The sequence below is a fragment of the Cupressus sempervirens genome, chromosome 3 (genome assembly GCF_028749045.1).
Source record: "Cupressus sempervirens isolate cs-2001-9-10 chromosome 3, ASM2874904v1, whole genome shotgun sequence".
Classification (NCBI taxonomy): domain Eukaryota; kingdom Viridiplantae; phylum Streptophyta; class Pinopsida; order Cupressales; family Cupressaceae; genus Cupressus; species Cupressus sempervirens.
Window position 1 is genome coordinate 710,335,785 of NC_143120.1, and position 24,797 is coordinate 710,360,581.

A 24,797-nucleotide genomic window follows, 5' to 3' on the forward strand; every position below is an offset into this window, starting at 1 on the left:
TGTTGTCAAAGTTTTGGATCAAATCATATGCATTGCCCTATGTCTAAATCCTTACATCTCGAGATTCAAGGCCGTTATCCTTGCTGCCAGTTAGAATGTAGAACCATAATTATAATCACGACCTTGTTATCAGAAAAAGGTCCCATTCGAGAATAATCTTGATCATAAGGAGGGATGAAAGATAGTTCTGGGAAAAATGTTTGTACATGGTTCCAAGTGCGTTACATGCTCCATTTGAAAAGTGTGGCCTCCAAATTTCTAGAAGGCCTTTGATGCCTTCAATCTTATTTGGAAAAAACTTGTGGGTTGCATGTGTTAAGCACACAATTTCCTTACTGGCATTCCGCCAATGAGGGATAACATTAATCAAACACAATTAACATTTTACGACAATGAGACACAAGTTGGTTATCCACATCTATATAGTACGAGAAGCTATTTTGTTAAAACTTGATGTGGTTCTTGAAAATGACTATATTGAAAGTTGGATACAAATGTCAATTAAAATATAATATAGAAATTATTTCTTGATTACCATTGGGGATTGCTACGTCATGGCATTGGCTCAAACTTTCTAAAGATAAAAGATTGAACTCGTTTAGGGTTAATTATGCACTCAACCAAAGTGGTAATGAATGAAAAATCACCAAATCTTTAATAGTTGTAGTAAGGAAACTGACCTAGCTTTCTTTATGGGTTGCAAAGAAGTAGAGCAGTCTAGGCCTAACAATTTTACAACAACCTCATTTTTAAGGCTCGAGAAACTTTTAGAAGGACTTGTTGAAAAGGCTTCAGAAACTTTCAAGCAAATGCATTTGACATGCACAAAACCAATTTCATCAACCTTTCCCAATGTCCTTCACATACAGATTTAGACATTTTGTGCTTGTTTATTGTAGACCAAGGTTATGTATTATTTGAGACATTTAACTAAAGAATAAATTGTATAAAGCTAATAAGTAGCTATTTCAATCAAATTGATCTAAATTGTTAGGACTAGGACCTTTGCTTTTGAAACATCACACGTCTTTTTTTTTTCTACAACATATCATTTACTATATATAACTATCGTGTAACCATTGCACCTCCTTTTGATGTAAGTGCTAGTTTTTATCTTTTTTTTTCTCGAGTGTTGAGGTTGTGGATGGGGCTCCACAAATTACCGGGGTTAGGGTTACTGGCTTGAATTTCCAAAAGTATTCTTGATTTTAAAAATAATTTTGTTTACAAATGTTTGATAAATCCCACTAACATACCCATAAAGGGGGGACATCCTAGACGTACTCTCTCTTTGAGGAGTCCATCATAAAGATGTCTCCTACTTGTTGGAGGAGGTGGGGGCACAATGCGGTTATGCCCTCTTGGCATCCTGGCATCTCGTGGAAGTGCTTGCCTTGAAAACTTCAGGGTTTGGGGTTGGAAAATGTCCTTGCAAAACACTAAATTTTGAAGGAAAATTCGGAGGTGCTGAGGAGCACTATGGAGCTTGCTATGGTAGGTTTCTGGAAGTGCACGAACTTCCCTTGCACATTTGTCAAACCCCAAAACTAACTTTGGAGGTGTTGAGGAGCATTGTGGAGCTTGCTATGCTAGGTTTGTGGAAGTGCACTAACTTCCCTTACACCTTGGTTAAACCCCAAAACTAACTGTAAAACTAAAGAGATAATGTTAGAAACAATAGTCCACCAAGATAATTGGGGGGGGGGGGGGGGGGGTGAATCAATTATCCAATAATTAAAACATTTATTATCCTTAAACAATCTTATCCATTCAACCAAAATAAACAACCATAACAAGATGCACATAGACAATTACACCAGATATGCTAAGAGGGAAACCCTTGATCAGAGGGAAAACCTCAGTGGGAATAATGCTCACAAGATGATGTACTAATATAAATATTCCTTGTTAGAGGATGGACCTTGTTAGGAGTCTATTACAACATTTAGTACATAGAGTCCTTGTTAGGAGACTTTGAATCCCTGTTAGGAGATTCCAACCCTATTAAGAGTTGTGCCAACCTTGTTAGGAGTTGTAGTATAATATATGCAAGAAGAGCTCACTGCCCAAACATGCAATTTCAATTACAAGAAGAGCTCACTGCTCAAACAAGTAATCTATTGTTAGGTTACTTCTTCCTTTGTTCTGTCAACGGAACCAATCACTGTCAGACCTTGTAGACCAGGTCACGAACCTCGGATCCAAATATCAAACCTCGAATCACACAATAAAACCTCAACAATGAAGTTTCCTTCACTTCCGCTTTGCTATGCTCAACTTCGCATTCCGCTCTTTGTGCTGCTTACAATCACTTCTCCATGTCATGCTTGATAAAAGAAAATGTCCTTTCTTTATACCGAATCCATAAAACAATTCCCTGAGTTGGTTGTTACACCTTCTCAATTAATTATTATGGGACCACCTTAAGAACACGTTGCACTTAGCGATGACATTAATCTTCCACCTTGCAACTTGAATAACTTTCCGTGCGTGCAATATTATGATGAGTGAGCTTAACCATGTCATCATCAACATGTCTTCTTCACATCCTCAACCTCGATTCTCAGAATAAAAATTTTGCTAAGAGATATAACAAGTTTACCAGAACATGCCTCTGTAAACTCTATCTCAGAACAGACATCACTAAAACTTACATAACTTCTTCCAGACTTAAAACATTTCTTCACCCGACATTAACTACATATACTAGATACTCAGAATTATCTCCATAACTTCGGATAGTGAGAATACTCAACTAGTCGTCCGTACCAACTTGATCTTTCTATTGTTCTTCTGTCAGATACTACAAAAAACTGCTACGTTGACATCAATGACAAACTCAGTCATGAATGTAACATATCATCATGGTAACATATCTACAATACTCCTCCATAGGAATATCATTAACATTCGTGCTTCCAACAAATAAGTGGTATAGGAAATGAATACCTATTTGTACATGGCAACACATTGTTGGATTGATTGGTAATTGACTTATTTTAGCAAATGTGTATTTTGAGCCAGAATGCCTTGGAACATGTCCTTAACAGTGGAGTTAACTAATAAAGCCTTTAATATTTCAGTGAATATGACAATGGATGTCTGATGTGCTTGATGCATCGGGTGAAGGGGAAGGAATTGTATGTGCATAGGTTTTCGAGTATTCTCATGATTGTTTCATGATGTGTTACTATTCTTCTTGTTTGCAAATGATCTAAGGACAATGTTGTTCAACATAACACTTGATGCACAAAGTTTACATTTTGTCACACATTTTTGGGCAATGGTTAAGTTCTCGGGTTGGTGGACTTGAAATGTAAAAAAAATATGATTTGGAAATCATGGGATTGAATTGCATAATTGTGATTCTGTTTAGGGTGGGTAAGTTACTGGAAAAAGTTAGCAGGTTTTGAACAAGACAATTAGACAATTCTGAGTGGCGGATCAAGTGTTGGGTCAGTGGCGCCACAAAAATACTTGAATCATTTTCTGTAATTGTGCATTCAAGATATCGACCCAATTTATCGTAAAACTATAGTGGAAAGATTCAGGATATATACTTTTCTGCTATAAATTGTATGAGTATATTAAGCTTAGCTGGTTATATAGAACATATTTAAGGTGTTTAGACAGTCCTTTAACAAAAAGATGTTGGAATGAGTATGTTTTGACTGTTGACATGAGAAAGCTGAATTACGCATCATTAAATAATTATGCTTTTTAAATGCCGTTTTATATTTACATCACTATCTCTGATGTTTTATTTGCTTAGTGTTTCTCATTTTAGTCCTAGAGGTTGTAATAAACACGCCTCAGATGGCAGGATAGGAAAATTTCCAGAAAACTAAAGTTATATCCAAAGTAAATGTGACACACCAGTTGGAGGATTAATTTTATAGAAAAACAACTAAAATTGTTGCACAGCAAAGACCTAATTTCTATTACTATAATATTTAGTTATTTCTGTTGTTAAAAAATTGCAATAAGGTTGAAACAAAAAACTCACAGCATTGGAGCTATCTAGGATCAGATGGGCACAGAATCAGTTGTCAGAATCAGTGGTTATGCAGTCGAGCTATTTCAAAACTGTGAAAGTTGCAAAATCACTAAATAATTGTAGTTTCTGTAAAAGTTGCAAAATCACTAGATAATTGTAGTTTTTGGCTCTGATCAGTTATTGAGAATTGCAACTTGTTTAAGAATGGAGGATGAAACAAGAACTATGTTACCCAGGGATGTGTTCCCTCGTGTTTTTGCAGCCATCCCCACCTGGAAATGTACCAGGGACAGGGGATGTGTAGGCTACTTAGGCTTCCAAGTCTAGAGGAAATTCGGTTCTCTCATGATGCAGTACAACACAGGAGAATCCCCAAAGGAGATGTCCTAGCCTCTAGCAAATAACCACACAGCGGAAACACAACAACAATGCCAAATCAGATACCAAATCACAACTCTTTATTCATAAATAACTGATTACATGCAATATGCCCTGCTGTAAGGCCTTCCGGATTAGGGCCAAATACAATAGCAATTACAAAAATAGTTCTGCAAAATCCCTCAAGATCCAATTCCACACACCAATCTCAGCTAGTCTAGATCCACAACTGGATAAGAACACCAAGAAAAATCTACACTTGTACCCTTAGGTCCACCAATCTATTTTCTGGTTCTCAAGCTGTAACTACTAGCCCTTCAAATTTCACATCCTTTTCTCCAAGCTGGATGACAATAATGCATAAAGACTCCACAAAACCCCCTTACTTATACCCAACTAAGTCACTAGTTGGTCTAGTTCATTACAAATTAAATTAAATCCATACATTAAATATATGTTGAGCCACAAGTCGGCTACAACACAAATTAAATACCCCAAGGCTGCTACAACACGAATTAAATACCAAAATTCGGCTCACAGACAACTCGGCACCAACAAGAACCAAGACCAAGCCGAGCATTAGAAAGACCAAGCCGAGCATCAATAAACTCCAAGCACTGCCGAGTTCCCAGTGCATGCCGAGCACACAAAGAGTGCTGAGCAACCAACACATGTTGAGCACACAGAGAGTGCCGAGCAACCAACACATGCCGAGCACACAGGGAATGCCAAGCAAGCTTCAATGACTGAGCTCCTTGGCCACAACTACAACCTTTAGCAATCGAGCACAACTGTTTGGTGACCGAGTCCACAATACTTAGACAAAACACCTCCAACATGTAGGATTGCTAAAAATCCTAGGATGCTCCTGCATTAGACACCTCAGGTTCGAAAAGATGTTCTCAGTAGCTGGAAAACATCTCCTGGGATTCAACACATAAATCCCAAACTGGTTCTTCACTTACATATCCTCCAAGTCTTCAACGTGCACACTCTTTGCCTTGTTCTTCTGCTTCTTTGCATCCATCCTAGGTGTGCTATAGGTCTGCTTTCCATGCTGATTTCCAACCCTCTCAGAATATGCTAACTCGACTCGGCTGCCAATACTTAGGTTTCTCCTACCGAACTCTTCATTCTGCAAAGGAATCAGGGAATGCTTCCTGCCACCTTTCACAATTGTAAACACATTCTTGATACAATTATGCACAACCCTGCAATCATACTGCCAAGGTCTACCAAGCAACACATGACAACCGTTCATGTTCACAATATCACACAACACTTGATTCTTATACTGCCCAATTTGGAAATTAACAAGGCATTGCTCCCTCACCTCCAAAGCATGCTCACGTTGTAACTAGCCAATCCTATAAGGATAAGGATGTCGTACTCTTTTCAAACCAAGTTTCTAAACCATCTCCTCAGCAATAAGGTTATTAGTACTACCACCATCTACAATCACCTTGCAGACTTTACCACCAAACTTGCAACAAGTCCTGAACAAACTAGTACTCTGACAAGAATCCAGTGTCCTCTGACCAACTGATACTCACTAAGTTAGTAAACTCTCTCCTTGCTTAGGTTGACTATCTTGGACTACAACCTCATTCGCAAAAACAACTTTCCTACCATGGGGACATTCAAAAGATCTATGCTCTTCTTCACCACATCTAAAACAATTACCACTAAACCCACCTCCACCTGTCCTCCTCTGATCAATAGGTTTTGGTTCCCCTTCTGCACTTAGTTTAGCCTTTGCTGAGCTTCTGCTTCTCCTTTCCTTTAGCATTACCTTGACTTTTCCTCTTCAACTTATCTTTTGCCTTCAAAGCATATTGATAAGCATCCTCAACCGAAGAAATATTTAGCATACCAACCTCATCCTGAATATTGAATCTCAAAACATAATGTACCGAGTTACCTTCTCCTTTGACAATTCTCTATGCCCAGACTGAATAGTCAACTTGTAGAACTCCTCAGTATAATCTTTCACAGTCATATCTTTCTGCTTTAGATTCTGCATCCTCTTAAACAACTAAAGTTCATAATCAGTAGGAATGAACTTAGCCTTCAACTCAGTCATCATCAACCTCCATTGAGTGATCTTCATTTCAACTTCCTCCTCTGTCTCTTTGTAGTTCTTTCCACCAAAGAGCAATATGTCCTTTCATCTTAGTCTATGCCAACTTCACTCTGAGTGGATCTTCAATATCCTCAAGCTCAAAGTAGTCTTCCAATTCACCAATCCAATCAATCAGGTCTTCAGGAGTCAAAGTACCTAAGAAATTAGAAACCTCCATCTTATGCTTCAACTTCAATTGAGATCGAGGTCTAGCAAATTGCCCAGTGCTAGTTCCAATAGGTCTCCCCATATGATCAATTCTGCCCTCACCACTAGAACCAGTAACTTTAAAGTCTTTAGCAACTTCCTCATAACCATCTTAAGTACCCACATGCCTAGTGCACCACCTAAAGCACTCACAATTTCAGCAATCATGTCACTCTTCATCAATGCAATCTCAGATCCGAATTCTGCTCTAATCTTCTCTGAGATCCTTTCCTCCACAACATCACTAAGATCATCAATTGCCTTAGGGTCCATTCTTCTTGGAGGCATCTTCCAATTTTTCTGTAAACCCTAAGCAATAGATGCACAAATCCAAAAGATTAATCAGCTCCACTAGATCAACCTTCACTTCCAACCTTCACCCAAGTCTTGGTGCAAACTACCTCAACTTCGGCGATTTGTCTACACACTTGGGAAAACCTTCGCTCTAATACCACCTGATGTAGTACAAGGCAGGAGAATCCCCAAAGGAGATGTTCTAGCCCCCAACAAATAACCACACAACGGAAACACAACAACAATGCCAAATTTGATACCAAATCGCAACTCTTTATTCATAAATAACCGATTACATGCAATATGCTTGACTATAAGGCCTTTTAGGGTTAGGGCCAAATACAACAACAATTACAAAAACAGTTCTGCAAGATCCCTCAAAATCCAACTCCACACACCAATCCCAGCTAGTCCAGATCCACAATTGGATAAGAACACCAAGAAGAATCTACACTTGTACCCTTAGGTCCACCAAGCTATTCTTTGGTTTTCAAGCCGTAGCTACTAGCCCTTCAAAGTTCGCATCCTCTTCTCCAAGCTGGATGACAATAATGCCTAAAAACTCCACAAAACCACCCTACTTATACCCAACTAAGCCACAAGTCGGCCCAATTCATTACAAATTAAATTAAATTCATACATTAAATATATGTTTAGCCACAAGTCGGTTACAACACAAATTAAATACCCCAAAATCAGCTACAACACGAATTAAATATCAAAAGCTGGCTTATAGACAATTCGGCACCAACAGGGACCAAGACCAAGCCAAGCGTCAAAAAGACCAAGCCGAGCATTAGTAAACTCCCGAGCATTGTCGAGCTCCCAGTACATGTCGAGCACATAGAGAGTGTCGAGCAACCAACACATGCCGAGCTCATAGAGAATGCCGAGCAACCTTTAATGATCGAGCTCCTCGGCCACAACTACACCCTTCAGCGACTGAGTACCATTGTTTGGTGATCGGGTCCACAATACTTAGCTAAAACACCTCCAACATGCATGATTGCTCAAAGCCCTAGGATGCTCCTGCATCATCTCAATACTACATAAATTTGGCATAAGAAGTTTGCTAATTCTTATATTTAAATGTTCTATAATGTATAAGTGCATGCATTATCCATGTTTTCATATGAATATTTTAAATTCCCCTACATATTTTAAATTTTTCTATTTTTATATAGCCGTCACCTAGTGGTCCCCAAAATCAGCAAAAAAGAGTTGCCATCATGGAAACTCATCCCCATTCCCTACCATATCTGTTCCAAAAACCTTGATCAATGATCAATTAAATTGTAGTCCCATAGAAAAAGAGAAAATTAAGAAGTGTAGTCTATTGAAGGAGGTGAGAACGAAGAGACCGGCAATCAAAATCCAGTGTGCATAAGAGAGAGGGATTCTGCACATCCCACTAAGATCATTTAGCAATAGAAGCAGCTGCGAATTGTGTTCTATAAATTAACAATTTTAAGAAGCAAAACTATATCTATGATTAATGCAATAGATAAAGAAATAAGCAGCAAATTTTCCTTTTATATGTATTTTCTCCCGGTTTCTATTTGTTTGAAGTAAGGTGATTGTATTCAAAGAGATCGATTGTGGAGTTGCAAATATCTTCCAAAGAGTAGATTTATGTTTCAAGTTATGCATTTAACCATATTCTTTAGTTTGCTGATAGATTGTTTCAAGTTTGTGAAAAGTTATAAAGTTTTTCAAGCTTTTGTATAAGTTTTGAAGTTTTTTTCCTCCTTTTTTGTTATAGATTGCAACGAGTAGTCGAAGCTTAGTGGATGGGCCTGAAAAAGAAAAAATTGATAAGGGTCTCCTCTATGGAAATACGTTACAAAAATTTCTCAATGTACTAGAGGTGGGGGTTTGTATGGAAATGTAATTTTTGTAACTTGGAATATAGAAGCTCATACTATAGAGGAAAACTTCATTTTATGAGCTCCGGGGGTAAAGGGATTAATATGTGTGAGGGGTCCAGTAGGGGGAGATAAGAAGGGGCTGCCACCTGGACAAATAACAACATTCATTAACAAGCAAGAAGATGCAGATAAACTCGTTGCAAAAGGAAAACAAAGTGGTAATAGTTTCGGGAAAAAAACCAACACTACCACCACCCACTTAACTGGCCTTTAGACATCCCTTCTTGCCTATGCCTCCTAGGGAGGAGGATGAAGATGTAGATGAATCACAAGTCACCACCCGCAAGAGATGCCCACTAGATCAAGCATTTGGAAATGTGGCAAGATATATTGCTGATGAAAAAATTGCAAGTTGCCTCTATGCAAATGGTCTTCCATTCAACTTAGTGAGGTCACCCTATTGGAGGGAGATGGTGACAACAATAAATAATGCACCTTCTAGTTACCAAGGTCTTGGATTTGAAAAGGTGTGCACCACCTTATTGCATAAAGAGAGGAAAAATGTAGAGGCATAATCAAATCGAATTAGAGATTCAAATAGGTGCATGTATTGTCTCTGATTGATGGAAAGATTGCATAAACCATCCCTTAATCAATATTATTGTTGTGGCTGTAAGGGGGAATGTTTTTGATGGTGGTTGATTGTGAGGGGGAAGTAAAAGATGTGAAGTTTATTTTCTGGATTCTTATTGATTCCATAGAGGTGGTGGGTAGTGATAATGTTGTCCAAGTAAGGATAATGCAAAAGTTTGCAATGTTGCAGGGGCTTTGGTAGATGCAATTCACACCCAAGCTGGCTAGGTCAAACAAATTTATGAGGGTGAGGAGATTCAGACGTTTGTGATAAGTCAACATACATCACAGGCAATTTTCAATACTTTCTTCAAGTTGGAACTATTGAAGGTAAATTTTAAAATTTAATTTATTTAGTTCCAATTATCATTTTATGTCATGTTTTGAATAATTGATTAAAATATTTCTTTGTGTTGTTTAATATTTTAAATGTGTTACTATTAACATGATCTTAGGTGGTTGAATCTTGTTTTGCCTCACACAATCCTCTTGAGACGACCTGTGAATGTAAAAGAGGCATTGCCACAAATGGTCATTAGCAACTAATGGGGCATTTGGAAGCAGTCCAATATAGTAAGGGCCCAAAAAGTGAAGGCAATGGTATTGTATGATGATTGGTGGGGTCATGTGGAGTATGTATTGGAATTCACCAAGCGAGTCATGTCTATGCTTTTGTTTGCCGATACTGATGAACAATGTCTCAGAGATGTCTATGATGCCATGGACACCATGTTGGAGAGGATAAAAGTGGTAAGTTATAATTTTTAATTTTTAATACATTCCTCTATCATCACTTATTGAGAGATATCTAAATTTTTAATCAAGATAACTTACATGAGCATCTCTTGATGTCCCAGTTGATACAAAGAAGAGAGAATGATCCTGAGGACACCTTTTATAAAAAGGTGGAAGCTATTGTTCTCCATCGCTGGAACAAAATGATCCCACCTCGTCACCTCCTTATAGTGCAAAGGGTACTATTCTTGGTAGAGTACCACCATATAGAAATGTTAAGGTTGCTAGTGGGTACAAAGGGGCACTCAACGAGATCTTTAGTGACTCAGAGGTAAGGGTAGCTGTTAGGAGAGAATTTGGATTATTCATCTCAAGAAAAGATCTCTCTCCTATAAATGACCAAAGCAGAATGGATGCAATTACAGGATGGTTCCTTTATGGTCATGATAATGTGTACCTCCAACCTCTTGCCATTAAGATACATTCACAAGTAATTTTCAAATAATTAATTTTTTTCCTTTTTTTGGTGACTTGCATTGTAGAATTTGACAATTAACATTGTTGAATTTAATTTTGTATTTTTAATTTTGTTTGTTTTCTCTCTAGGTTGCTAGCTCTTCTGCTGCCAAGGGGAATTGGAGTACTTACTTCTTTATCCACTTAGTCAAGTGTAATTAGTTGGCTGCCAAAAAAGCTGAGAACTTTGTGTTTATTCACACCAATTTGCATCTTGTGACACATAGGGATCCAAAATACAAAAAGGGGGCAGAGACATCATGGGGCATAGTACTTGAGTCCGCTGGCTAGGATATGACCATTCAGGATCTTGCTAGATACACTATGCTTGATGTGAACGATGTCGAGGACATGACACTTGGTGGATGTAGTGCTAGATGACAATGTTTTGATAATCCATTTGATGTTTGATCAAAACTTTGATTGTTTATGAAAATTAAACTTCAAATCATGTTTCAACTTCCAAACTTTTATGAACAATATTTTAATTCAGTAATTCAATGCAACAATTTTCATTAGAATGATAGAATTGTGTTTTACCATTTATCTTTGGCATTTGTTGATCTGTGATCAAGCATCATACTATGAAATGGCTTAGGTGTACTATGAAATGATTTAGTTTTAAACTTCTGTATATTTCTTTTTTTTGTTGTATATATAATGCACGTGCGCACACACACACGAACTCTTACTAAGCTTAATGATTATTTTTTCCTTGAACCCATTAATCGGGTTCTTGTACGGAAACCCGAACTAGTAACCTAGGTTTGGATGCGAGTATAGATATATATGTATGTGTGTGTGTGTATATGTACATATATACACACACACACACATATACATACATACATATACATATATATACATACATACATATACATATATATACATATATATACATATACATATACACACACACGTGTGTGTGTGCGCAAAGCAGAAAACAAAATGGGATCAAAAGCCAATGAATGGCCTCTATTAGCGCCGTTTCAGGGTTTAGGGGCACCGTTTTTAGGGCTTAGAGGCAAAAAATAATTTAAAAAAAGGCATTAAGCACATGTTTTAAATTATGTTGTAAGTAAAAAATGTCACTTTTTGATGTTTTCTGCCCTAGATGCTCATTGATGCACTCTAGATGTGCGCAGGAAGCGCATCACAGGGCTATGGATGCCCTGTGGACTCGCTCCACAGGGCAACCACAGCCCTGTGGTGTGCTTTCTGGGTGCATCCAGAATGCACCAGCTTCCACATCGAAGGCTCAGAGGAAAGAATCTGGTAATTATGATCTTCGTGAATAAAAACTATTTTTATTATGCTATTGTACAAGGGATGGGTAACATGTCATCCTGCCACTGAAAGTAGGAGACCTGTAGGTTGTATGATATAATAAAAAGTAGCAACCAAATGAATTTGAAATTTTCCTTTTGTAGGATTGAATGTTTTTTTAAAGGAGATTGATGGACTTCCTCGTCAAACATTTGTCTTCACTTTTTTATGTGTTTACACACCTGCAGAAGATGTTTTGTCTGTTGTTCCACCAAAGCAGTAGACTGGTGTGATTTAATAGAAAGAAGAAATAAAAGCACTTCATTTAAAGATTTTTTTACATAGAAATCGTTTACAAATCTTGTGCTCATTCAAGCAACAACATGAGAATTACAAACTTATTCAAGCTCCTTTCGAGCAACCACACTAGAAATAACATTTGGAAGACCAAGAGTCACAACTTAGAATCCACCTTTCTACAATGAGACAAATACAACCAATAGAAGACCAAGAGTCACAACTTAGAATTCCACAAAGATGTCCCTCTTGGGATTTGAACCAAGGTCTCCACAATGAGAGTTCATAGCTTCAACCAACTAATCTAAACCCCTTGGACTTCATTTAAAGATTTTTGAGAATTTCCGTAGCTGTAATTAACTTGTGTTGTAATATTGTTTGTATTCTAATGATGCTTGGAAAGGAGATTGATGGAGTATTATATTGAAATTTTTGATTAAAGTTATTGCCTATCTCCACTCTTTTACATAATTACATTTTATTTCAAATACTGTTACTATTTAGAAGGTGATTGTTTAGAATAGAATAGGAGATTGTGTCAGGTGTTCTCTTATTTTAATCCTTTTAAGCTTTTATTTTAAGATGCACACTGTTCTTACTCTCTTTTTTGCACAGATCGTCGAATTCAATTCATGACAAAAATTGCATCACTGCGATTAGTGGTGCTAGGAGCACCTATGAGGGAGATTTTGAAGCATCTTGCTTTTAAGGTAGTTGCACCTGATGCAGATAGGCTTGTTGCCCTTGTGCACCGTCCAAAGGAGTCTTTCTTTCTCATTCCTCAGGTGAGATAGTTGTAAAATTTTGTCTTCTTACATTTGCAAATTAAGTTGCACTGCTCGTCTCGTGAAGCATGTATTTCTTTTGTTGTGCAAGAAATCTTGTCTTCAATCTCAGTAGTATGCAAAGCTATTGCTAATTTATTTTAAATATTAATTATCAATGTCCAAGCTTGTTACTCTAGGATTTTATGGTCTAAGGGCAGCCTTTGTGTTACCCCGCAAAAGTTATTCCAGACATTTAACTCCATTTTTAATGGTGATCATCTTACTCGCTTGTAACTTAAATGCTCCCTAAAAGTGCAAATGTCCAATGGCTGTTTCATCTTCATTTTTGCACTGCCAGTTTTTATTCGAAGTTCCATCTTTGTCAGGTTGCATTGAATGAAGGCTGATCTTGATCATCTTACTCACTTTCAACATAAACACTCCCTAAAGGTGTGACTGTCCAATGGCTGTTTCATCTTCAATTGTGCACTGCCAGTTTTTATTCAACATTCCTTCTTTGTTAGGTTGTGTTAGATGAGACTGACTTTGACTGTTCAACAAGTCATGAATCTACATGGGTCATTGAAAAGTAGAGAGCCATACTCTGTGAATTAAGATGGCCTCTGCTTTGATGTATTAATTATTTTGTTGTGCTAAAGAGTGTAGAGAAATGCACATTAGTTGGATATTTTTGGATAAAACTCCAGAAGACATTATGTTACACTGGACAACCAGACACATTTCTTGTAGCCACACATTCAGATGTCATAAATGTGCACCATTTTCTGAATTATAATATGACTAGACTGATGTTTCCGATTAAGAAATGAATGCTAACTGTATTTTGTATTAGCTACTAAAAAACAAATTGGCCTATAGCATTTGAAGTGTCTTCCATATGTATGTAATCATATAGGGATAGAGTTTCATAGAAATGGATATGTCAAATTTTCAGGGTCTCTTGATACAGATGTGGTGAGCCACAGCAATTATAGAACTATACATTTATTCCCTTATGTATCTAAGGGTAGTGAACATAACTTTACAACTATTTCAACAAATGATGTATATATTTTGTTGTCCTTTTAGGAACTGTCATTCATTCTGTCACAATTTGTAGTTTGGTATTGCACTTGCGAAGGGAAGGGAATCATTCATTACTATTGTTTCTGCTTCACAGCTCATTATATTTCACTTAATGAGGATCCTGGATAGGTAATGGTTTAAAACATAGAAGCAGAAATCGGAGAAAACTTTAATTAATTGTATGAATCACAAATTGCGGGGTTTCACATAGATATTTCCCCCAAACATATTTCTGTCAATATTGTTCATTGATAATCACAATAAAAATGCCAAAACCATGTTTACTTTTGGGTCTTAATGATTTTTGACCTTATGTTTTTTTATTTTTTGACTTTGACCCACAGCTTCATGTCTGGATAAGGTTTTATATGCATTGTATTTTTTTGTTTTTTGAAGGCATTTTATCTCTTTGAAACTCTCTGCATGCCTCTCTAAGAGCAGCCAATTAAATAATTGTTGTTTGTTTTTGCTGTTGTATCGTCATATCCAGCTGCAATTGATCGAGTTTGGTGAAAATTTGAAATACCCTTATTCACTGCATACTGATCTAAGGATGTTGAATACAAGTCATGTTCTTTTACATAGATACAACTACCCCAGGTGTGATGAAGAATGAGCTTTTAATTTTCAATTCCTTGAAGATGTTCCATCTCTAGATTTTTATTGTAGGTTTTATTTTATTTTAATCATTGAAGTTTAGCTCAGAGGCAATTTATATATAACAAAGTAACGTGACTCGGACTCGGCAAGGGTAACTTGACCCGTGACCTAGCTTAGACTCGGAAATGACTCGGCGGTGACTCGGCAAAGTGAAAAAATCTCAAAATTTTGAGATTTTTTAGGATTTAAAGAACATTCCATGCACCCATTATTGAATAAAGCATAAAGACACAATAACATCATTAAATAGAAGATAATTTGATCATAATGCACATACTTAAAACTCTAAAAGTCAAACGTACATCAATTACATAAGTACAATACTACAAAGGTAAATTGCTAAATACTATATTACTAGTAATTAAAGTTTAAAGTTTAAACAGTAGCTGAAGGAAATATTATAAAAGTAAAACATAGAATCATATATAAAATGATAAATCCATGCAACCCATCAAAATGTATATGTATTATGAAATGATAAATCCAACACATCAAGATTCAATGAATCAATAGTCATCATCAAATGTTCCAAATTCTGATCATATATTAAGTTAAACAAAAAGTTAAACAAGACTATAGCTATGGCTCATAGTCGGAGTCCTCATCATCATTGTCATCCTCATCGTCATCATCATCGTCATCCTCATCCTCATCCTCATCCCCTACCTCAGCCTCAACCTCAGGGTCAGTATAATCTATAAAATGCTTCTTAGTAAGGCGTCAAAGGTAGGTCTTGGATGTCTGAGTAGCCATAGCATCAGCCTGTGAGGTGCCTCTAGGATCAACTGTAGTCTCTGGCTCTGCCATGCCTGTGAGGTGCCACTAGGAACAACTGGAGCTCTCTGGTCCTCTGTTGCCATAGCCACAACCTCAGCCTGGCCCTCTCTATCTACCTGGTTGAGCCACTGTAGGTCTTCATCATCAAAGACAGGATCAGTAGCCTCAGTGATCCACTGAGACTCTGGATCAACTTCCTCTAGAGTAATCGGAGAGGTGTCACTATCCAAAATCTCCCTGATCCTAATGCGTAGGTTGTAATGCACAAAGACTAGCCTATTCATTTTCTGCACAGACAACCTGTTATGCCTCTTCGAGTGGATGTGCTTGAACATGCTCCAGTTGCGCTCACATCCAGAAGTGCTACTGGACTGGCTCAAAATGCGGATGGCGATTTGCTGAAAGTTTTTGGTTGAAGGCCCAAACATTTGCCACCATCCATTTGAATTTTGAAAAAAGGAAAACAAAAAAATATTAGTCTCATTTCAAAATTTGAACTTTAAAGTTTAAAGCTAGAAATTTAGAAATTAGATTGTATAAGGATTAAGTTGCAATTTTTACTTGGCTGCAATTTTGTATGACCTTTGCAAATTTGACTTGAAAAAATGGGCCTTGATGCATTATTATAGGCATCCATCTCAAGCAATATATCTATGGGATTAGAGGACATCTTTGATATCACTGTTTATAGGCCACTAAGAACCTCCTCATCTACTTTGAAATCGTCATGGAAACGGTATGCCGGATTGACGTAATAGGCTGCTGCGTGGATGGGCTTATGAAGTTGATTTTGCCATCTCCTATCAATTATGTCCCAAATAGGGCCATAGTTTTCCTCAACTCCTACATATTTGGCCTTAATAGCCTCCTTGACCCTATCCATGCCCTCATAAATGTAGCCCATAGAGGGCTTCTGGCCATCAACAACTTGTAGGAGGGCTACAAGGGGCTCAGTGATCTACAAAACAATTAAACAAAAAAACAATTTAGTGAATGATGAAACTTTGCAAAGTTGCACAATGAAAATAAAACAAAAATATGTATGAGATAAATTAATTTATAAAATTTTAAGACGTAAGCTTTTAAAATTTAAAATTTAAATTACCTCCACAATCTTTGAACATGGCTCCCAAAAACTTTCATCATCATAAATGCATTTTGTTGCATCTATCCTTGTAGGGCTGGTGGCAAAGGAGGAGGAACTCCATTTTGGACCAACAAACATGCACCTCAAATCTAACCTTGTAGTCAGCAAGGATTTTAGTGTGATAAAATTAGAGGCAAATCTTGTGATACGAGGACGAGCCAACTCCTTTCCCTTCGTGTATTACCTCATAGTGCTGAGGACCAAGGCATGATTATAGATGAACTTACAAAGACTTTTGGCCTTGGTAACACATGATTTCACCCGTGCAAGCTTGCCAATATCCTCTAACATGAGGTCGATGCAATGGGCCGCACATGGAGTCCAAAAGATTTTTGGGTGTCTCCATCAAAAGTTTTCCTGTAGCAATTTTAAATTAGTTAGTAAACAATGAAATTTTTTGATGTATTAAAAAACTTTTAATTTTCAAAATTTAATGAAAAACTAAAACAAATTTTTTAGAAGTAGAACTTGGAAAGTTAGAAGTTAAAATTTTACCTGCAGCAACATAATTAGCTGCATTATCAGTCACCACTTGGACAACATTGCCTTCCCCCACCTCCCTTATGACCTCCTCAATAGTCTCGCATAAGAATTTTGCATTTTTCACATGTGAGGAAGCATCTATAGACCTCAAAAACATGGTGGATCCTAAAAGTGAAAATTAAACAAAATAATTATCATTCAAGAATCAATAGTCAATAAAACAAAATTTTCGTTATTCAATAATACATTAAATTTTAGACTTCAAGCGACAAAAAGTAGGGGATGATGAATTACTTCCGCTAGAAACAAAAAAATTTGGGAGGGTTCTATTCCTCCTATCTGTCCATCCATCCGTCATAATAGTACACCCCTTTTAGCTCTAATTTTTTTTATAGTCCTCCAACTCAAGTTTCATCTCCTCAACCATATCTAGTAAGAGGGGGCCACTCAACTCATCTTTAGTGGGGGCTTTGAACCCTGCACCACAGATGGAAATTGCATCAATCATCCCTTGCCAATAAGGAGTCCTGTTACATTTATAAAAACATTTTAATTAGCATATTTCAAATTTTCAACATCAAGTTAAAAGTATAAAATTGAATTAAAATTTTTAAACTTAAAATGTAAAACAATCAAATATAAATGAAGTTGAAGTACTTGGCTGCTATAAATGGAATGTTGCAGAAAAACCAAAACTTGCAAAATGCTCTTATTCCAGCTTCATGTACCTCCCTATTCCAGCCCAAACTCTAAAGTGAGGGTTGTGCACCAGGAGTGGTATGCGGTACACAAGAATTGTCCAACCTAGATTTTCTGACTTTAGGACGAAAGATAAAGCTAGTAGGCCCAGTACTACTAGAAAGGGCAGCAGCCGTAGTAGTAGAACCACCAGCAGTGCAAGGCATAGATGTAGAAGAAGTACGACTAGCAGAAGCACTAGGACGATAGGGGGGAAGGGAAGAACCTTCTCCAACACAACCTACTGACTCAGAAACATTTCCAGATGAGCGTGGAAGGGAACTAGAATCAATCTAAGCTAACTCTTCCAATTGTTTTTTTTTTTAAATTCCTTTTCTTGTTCATATTTTTCCAAGGCTACATAACAAAAATGTTGAGCCTCAACAGTTGCAAGTCTACAAGGCTCAGTATCATGACCACGTATGCCAGCGATATGGTATTTCAATCTATTTATCCCCCCACTATTAATGGTTTTTCAAAATAGGCATTTTGTTTGAGTTCTAGTTCTACCCAGAAAGTCTATGGTGAACTTCCAACACTCATCTTTTTTATTGCCTTTAGAGAGCTTGGCTTTTTTTACCTCCAGGAGCCATTATAAGTAAGGAAAAATGTAAATGTTGCTGCAATAAGACATTTTAGACCAAATATTACCATTTAAGCATTGTATTTTATGAAGATCTAAAGTTAAAAAAAAACTCATAAACAAACAAAAAAAATTCATGCAAAAAACTCATAAACATAGAGAAAAAAATCATCAAAATCTAAAAAATCAGCTCTTGCCTCTTTCAAATGCTTTGGGAAGTGTTGAGAAGAGCTCCTATAAACTCCTTGATGATTTAAATGCAAGCTCCAATGTCACAAATGCAAGCTTTTCTTCTCTTCGTTTCAGCTGGTTGCAAAACAAGGAAACTCTATTACTCTTCTACCTCTCTCTCTCTCTTTCTTCTTCTCACAATAGAGTGTTATGGGAGCCCTTTTAGGATTATAAGAGTGACGAATAACAAGAAAAAACATTAAAAAACTTTGCAAAAAAATATATTTTAACCCGCTGAATTTGTGCCTACCGCGACTAAGTCAAGGTGAGCCGAGTCACGGGTCATTATGACTCGGGGGGGTGGTCATAACTCGTAGACTCGTGTGACTCACGGCGAGTCACGTTACTTTGATATATAATAGTTTTGCTAAGTTTAAGTTTGGACATTTTTTTCTTATAATTTAAATATTTATTTATTTAACAATTCTTTTGTTTTTGGTAAATTGGACCCATGGTTATTGCAACCTTTCTATTTATATCAGGCTTAAAGTATACATAATCAACTTGATTAGAGCAGTAGCAGCTATTGTCAGAAGCAAATGATCTTATACCATCCAGTCTGTTCCTAGCACCTGGAGGCTTGAAGTTGCGAAGAGGCCTCAATGGTATTTAGACAATTGCAAAGAGATATTAGAAAGCATAAGATCAAGAGGTATTGGACATAGCCAAGAAATTGTTGCCACAAACACTAATAGTCAACTTCTTCTGATTCGTCGCTAACCAATGCAAACATTTAGTGGTTGCCATTTGACTTATCCACTCTGATGGGACATTTCGGGAGATTAGCCACTTTCACTATTTCTTTGCTACACCTGTCTTCTTTTTCTAGCAAGGTTGAGATGATAAGTAGATGCAATGGACCGAGAGTTCTACGCCTTTATATTTCCAGTGAGTTCATAATCAAGGGTAGCTTGCCGCCTATGACTACCTCTTGTAAGACCATGTCAAGGCCGACTTAGATAATTCTCTATGAGCTTGTTTGTTAGCATTTTGGTTATCTCTCTCTTCGCCCAAATCCAGTAACACACTAGTAATTGTTGACGCAATAGCAGAGTTGGTACCAGCCATTGGTGGTCAAGAATTTTTCCCTAGATCCATTTATAGCATGTAAGATTATACCAGCGATAGTTTTGAATATTGTTTTGACCTAAGCTCAGAAATTCCCCCAACAAATGCCATTTGGCATTGGTTGCATGTAAATCTCACATTAGCATCCATTGCATCGAAATGCAGGTGGGTCAAATGTTCATTAAGAAAGGAATAGAATTAATAGTAGCTGCATGTTTGAGATGTTTTTGCCTTGGCTGTACAAGAAATTAATTATTGTCTTGTGGATATGGAGCAACTATTGGAAGTTGTAGATTGTAACTATCTTACCATTCGTTTCCAACCATTAAGCTTGTGTAAGCTATCAACATGACAATCATTTCTATGCAAGGCTCCGGATTGAAACACTCATAGAAAGGCAAATTTTAGTGGGATTTTATAGTTCCTTCAACACTTCTCATGCCTTTGCTTGTATATTGGTTTTTTCTAGACTGACAAGTTCAGTACAAGCTTTGCCAAAACCAAGATCCTCAGGATATAATTCTTATTCTTTGAACCCAATGATCTCAATTTGCATCTTTATCAACAAAATTTGTCTTCTGCTGAGAGCATATGCAACCCTATTAGACTTCTCACTCCTATGTTTCAAAACAAATGTATAACTCTACAAAAACTCAACCCATTTCAAATGCCTTTGATTCAACTTTCCTTCACTACTCAAATATTGCAAAGCTTGATGATCAACAAATAAAATAAATTCTTTAGGTAAAAGGTAATGTCTCCATTTTTTCAATCTTTGAACTATAGCATAGAATACCTAATCATAAATATAATATTTTCTCATTGAAATAGGCAATGGGTCTACCTTCTTGAGTCAAAACAGCTCTAATGGCATTACTACTAGCATCACTTTCTACTTGAAACGCCTTAATAAATTCTTGAAGTGCTAAAGCAAGTTGTTCTGTAACTTTCTATTTCAACAATTCAAAACTTTTGTCTGCTTCTATAGTCCACTTAAACTCTTTCCTATCCCCTGCTCATTGTTTTAGTGAAGGGTCCACAACCACTGATAAAACTTTTGATAAGATTTCTGTTAAAGTTGGCCAAACCAGTATTCTATTACCTCACTAGCACTCCTTGGAGTCGGCCATTCGAGGATAGCCTTCACTTTCTCTAGGTTCATTTTTTGACTTTCTGTTGAAATTACAAATCCCAGATACATTATTTCTTCACAAAATTAGACTTATTTAGGGTAATCAATAATTTATTTTCCCTCAACCTTTCAAGCACTCTACAAATATGCGTTATGTCCTCTTCTAGTGTCTTACTAAAGATCAAAATGTCATCTAAATAAAAATGACAGACTTACCGATAAACTCTTTCAATACCTTGTTCATGAGCCACATGAATGTGCTCGGTGCATTGGTCAGCCAAAAGGCACGATTAATCACTCATGCAAGCCCTCCTTGTCTTGAAGGTTGTCTTCCATTCATCTCCTCCTTTGATCCGGATATGGCAATATCCACTTTTTAGATCCATCTTTGTGAAATACATAGATCCACTCAAATAGTCCATAATATCATCCATCCTTGGCAATGGAAATCTATACTTGATAGTCACACCTCTGACTCTTCTATAAGTAAATGCCTCTGGCTCTTCCGCCACGATTCCTTTCTAGTGTTATTTTTTGTGGTTATCACTCAAACCCACAACCATAGTCCTGGTGCAAACTGCCTCATATTTGGCTATGCCTACACACTCGGTAACTTTTGCTTTGATACCACTTGATGAAGGGTACTCCCATAGTTTCCAGATTTGGACTCAGAGAGTACTCGGCAAGCCTAAAATTTTCAACTTGGAAAGAACATGACATATTCTTAACAAAAACTCAGGGAAAACTCGGCAACTCAGAAAGTACTAAAATTTAAAATCTCTTAAAGAAACATACTTTTTTTTTTGTAGAATACAATTATAAAATGTATTAAATGAGTAATTGACATTTCAATAGAGAAAATTAATAGTTTTATAGCACTAAAATGATGTGAAAAATGCATCTAATCCAATGTTTTCCCTGCATCAACATGTTTACCTACATTTTTTAACATCTATAAATACGCGAGAGTTAAACTTGAGAGTACTTGCCTAACAAAAAAACTTGAGAGTAGTCACCCAACAAAAAAACTTGAGAGTACTCGACAACTTTGAGAATATGTGGAGAGTTTGCAAACTATGGGTACTCCCCTTATTAATGCAAACACTGTAATGTCCCCATTTTTGGCAAGTCCATGCAGTCAATGGAGTTAGCTCATCGTAGCGACCCTCGTGAGCTGACAAGGTGTTTCGGGGGTCTTAGTTGTGGACTTACTATTTTCAGTAAAGTCCATTTTTGGCGATTGCTATTTATGGCAGTGCAGTGGGTGGCTTCAACAGTTGGTCGTCACATGCAGTTAATAAAGCTAATAAATGCATGAGCTCTTATTTATTTGTTAATCATTGAGTTGCATTATTATAATAATGACATTAAGAGATATTTTTAAAAAAGCGTGTTGGAAAGTTTCTAGTGTTGAGTTCTTTAAGGAAACTTCCACAATTTCTGAGGTGGAGTTATTTAGAAAACTTTGGTCAATGAAAGATTATAAATGAGAGCTCATTGCATTGGGAAAAGCACATTTGAATATATATTTGTTTTTTGTGTCTTTGTGGCTTTTTCCTGAGTTCTGATTTCTTTGCCCTTGCTGTGGTATAAGGGTCTGAAGTGAGTGGGCAATTCACTGCTGAGGTATAGTGATATGTGATGTACTGAATGTTTATTATATCTCCCTAACTGTGTTTCCTGTGGCTGGGAGTTATTGTCTTGCTGAAAGAGCGAATTTTGAAAGAGGTTTTAGAATTGCATTTGCAAATAGATTTGTTCAATACTCTTGTGTTTACTGTGGCTTGGAGATTCTGATTGAAGGTTTACGTTTTCTGGTTGGGAGTTTACATTGTTTTTTGCTGAACAAAGTGATCCTGGAAGTCTACGAATTTCCTAGTACTGGCAGACGTGATTGAAAGCAAGGGCAGATTTCTTGGACGACATCACCTTGGAGACCACACAGCATTCCCAGGTTTGTGTTTGAGCTGGACGGCTGTTGAGGAACCAACAATACATAAAACTGGGCCTGCGATTTGATATTGGCCATGTGAAGGTCTTGACCATAGCCGTGGGTTGGTGTTGGGTTGCATACTGGAGACGACAACTTGTGTGGATTTCTGTTGAGATCAAAAGCATATCTGCAGAAAGGAAATTGTGCATTGGTTGCGGGTGGTATTGGGAATTCTGGGAGCTGTTCGAACCACATTTTTATGCCCAGCATTCAAGATTGCTCTCTAGCCATTTAATTCAGACACCTGTGAGTTGCAATGGACTGCAAATGGATATTAGTAGAAACAACAAATGCACAACCATTCAGTTCAGGTTCCATTTGATATTCAGACTTGTATTGAGATTATATGCATGGTTGTTAATTTCTTCAATATAATAATTTGGCAAGTGATATTCGGTTAGTTTATACTTCTGCAATTTATTTCTTGATAGTTTTTATAATTCAAGTAAAGACTAAGAAATAGATACACGATTCGGAAAAAATTCAAAAATTAGAAAAACTTCGGGAAATTGCAAAAACCAATAAGTTGTGCATCAATATTCGAATTGGGAGCCAATTGGGGTTTTTACAAACACATACAACAAAATAGACAAATAACGACAAATTGCAAGAGGAAATTGGCTTCTTATTATCTCTACAAAAAAATGGAATTACAATATTTAGAAATATGATATGCATAACCACATGGGCATTTTCCTTACAAGATTCTGAAAGCTAGAGCCACTATATATATCCCTAGAATTGCCCTAGACAACCCTACAAACCTTTTTATTATATAGGCAATTTTTTATCGCCCAAGAAGGTTCTAGAAGATTTAACCCTAAATTTTAAGCTCAAGCAACCCTAAAATATTATTATTCATGTTTTCTTACATTAGAGTAGGCCCCAAACAACTTCAAAACGCAAAACAATTTTTTAAGGAAATACATTTTCGTCCATTTAAGGTAGTACAACTTCCGGAGACCATAACTCATCACCAGTTGCTTTGATTGGCTTTTATGACCCTATTTTGGAAATGTCACAAACTACTCTACAATGCTGTAATGAAGAAACTCCAGTCAGCTGAGGTTTTACCCCTTTTCGGAGCCTTTAGAGCCTTCAAAATTGAATTAGCCTTAAACTGAATTCAATGTTTTTATATCCTACAGCCAATACTGGAAATTTTCAATATCTTCAAAAATAGACTTGATCCTGCAATGAAACTTTACTGGCAGACTGATATATCCACAAAGTGAACAACCAACTTTCTAAAAATTGTAATCTTCCAGAAATTTCAACTCTGCATTGAGATAGCCCTTGTTGGAAAGGCAAACCAGAAATATATTTGGTTGATGTAACATTGCCCTTACACCCAGGGCAATGTAAATAGTAAAATTATAATATTCAGGTATAAAGTTGAAAATTATGATTTTTTAGCTATAAACAGCCAAGGCCTGGATTAATTATTATTATTTGTTGAAATTAATTATTTTTAAGTGTTAAGCTTAAGTAGATTCGAACCCAAGACCTCCCATGTGAGTTTCACAAGTCGCTGTGCTGTAGGCTCTTGCCTTGAAAATAATGTTTTAATATTATAAAATGTTTTTAATTTGCATATATATGATTGTTCATCCAACTGTATCAATATTATAGTGTCTTAAAAATTGTGTCCATACCAGACAATATATGTCTCTATGTCCATGCGCTCATCAATGAAACTATCAAACCTTTGAGAAAGGAAGAGTAGTTTTGGCAACTATAAACATACAAGATGGTGTGCATTATCTACTAATTTATCTTCCATAACATTAATCACTGGTGGATATTGGATTGCACCATA

The 24,797-nt window shown here is 36.7% G+C and overlaps 1 protein-coding gene across 1 annotated transcript in view; it reads left to right on the top strand.

The window, feature by feature from the left end:
- Positions 1-24,797, top strand: part of DIS2 (Arp2/3 complex, 34 kD subunit p34-Arc) — a 69,342-nt gene that overhangs the window by 30,770 nt on the left and 13,775 nt on the right. Inside the window, exon 4 of the mRNA XM_089821618.1 lies at positions 12,929-13,098. Coding sequence (XP_089677744.1) covers positions 12,929-13,098 — 170 coding nt within the window. The remainder of the gene's footprint in view (positions 1-12,928; positions 13,099-24,797) is intronic.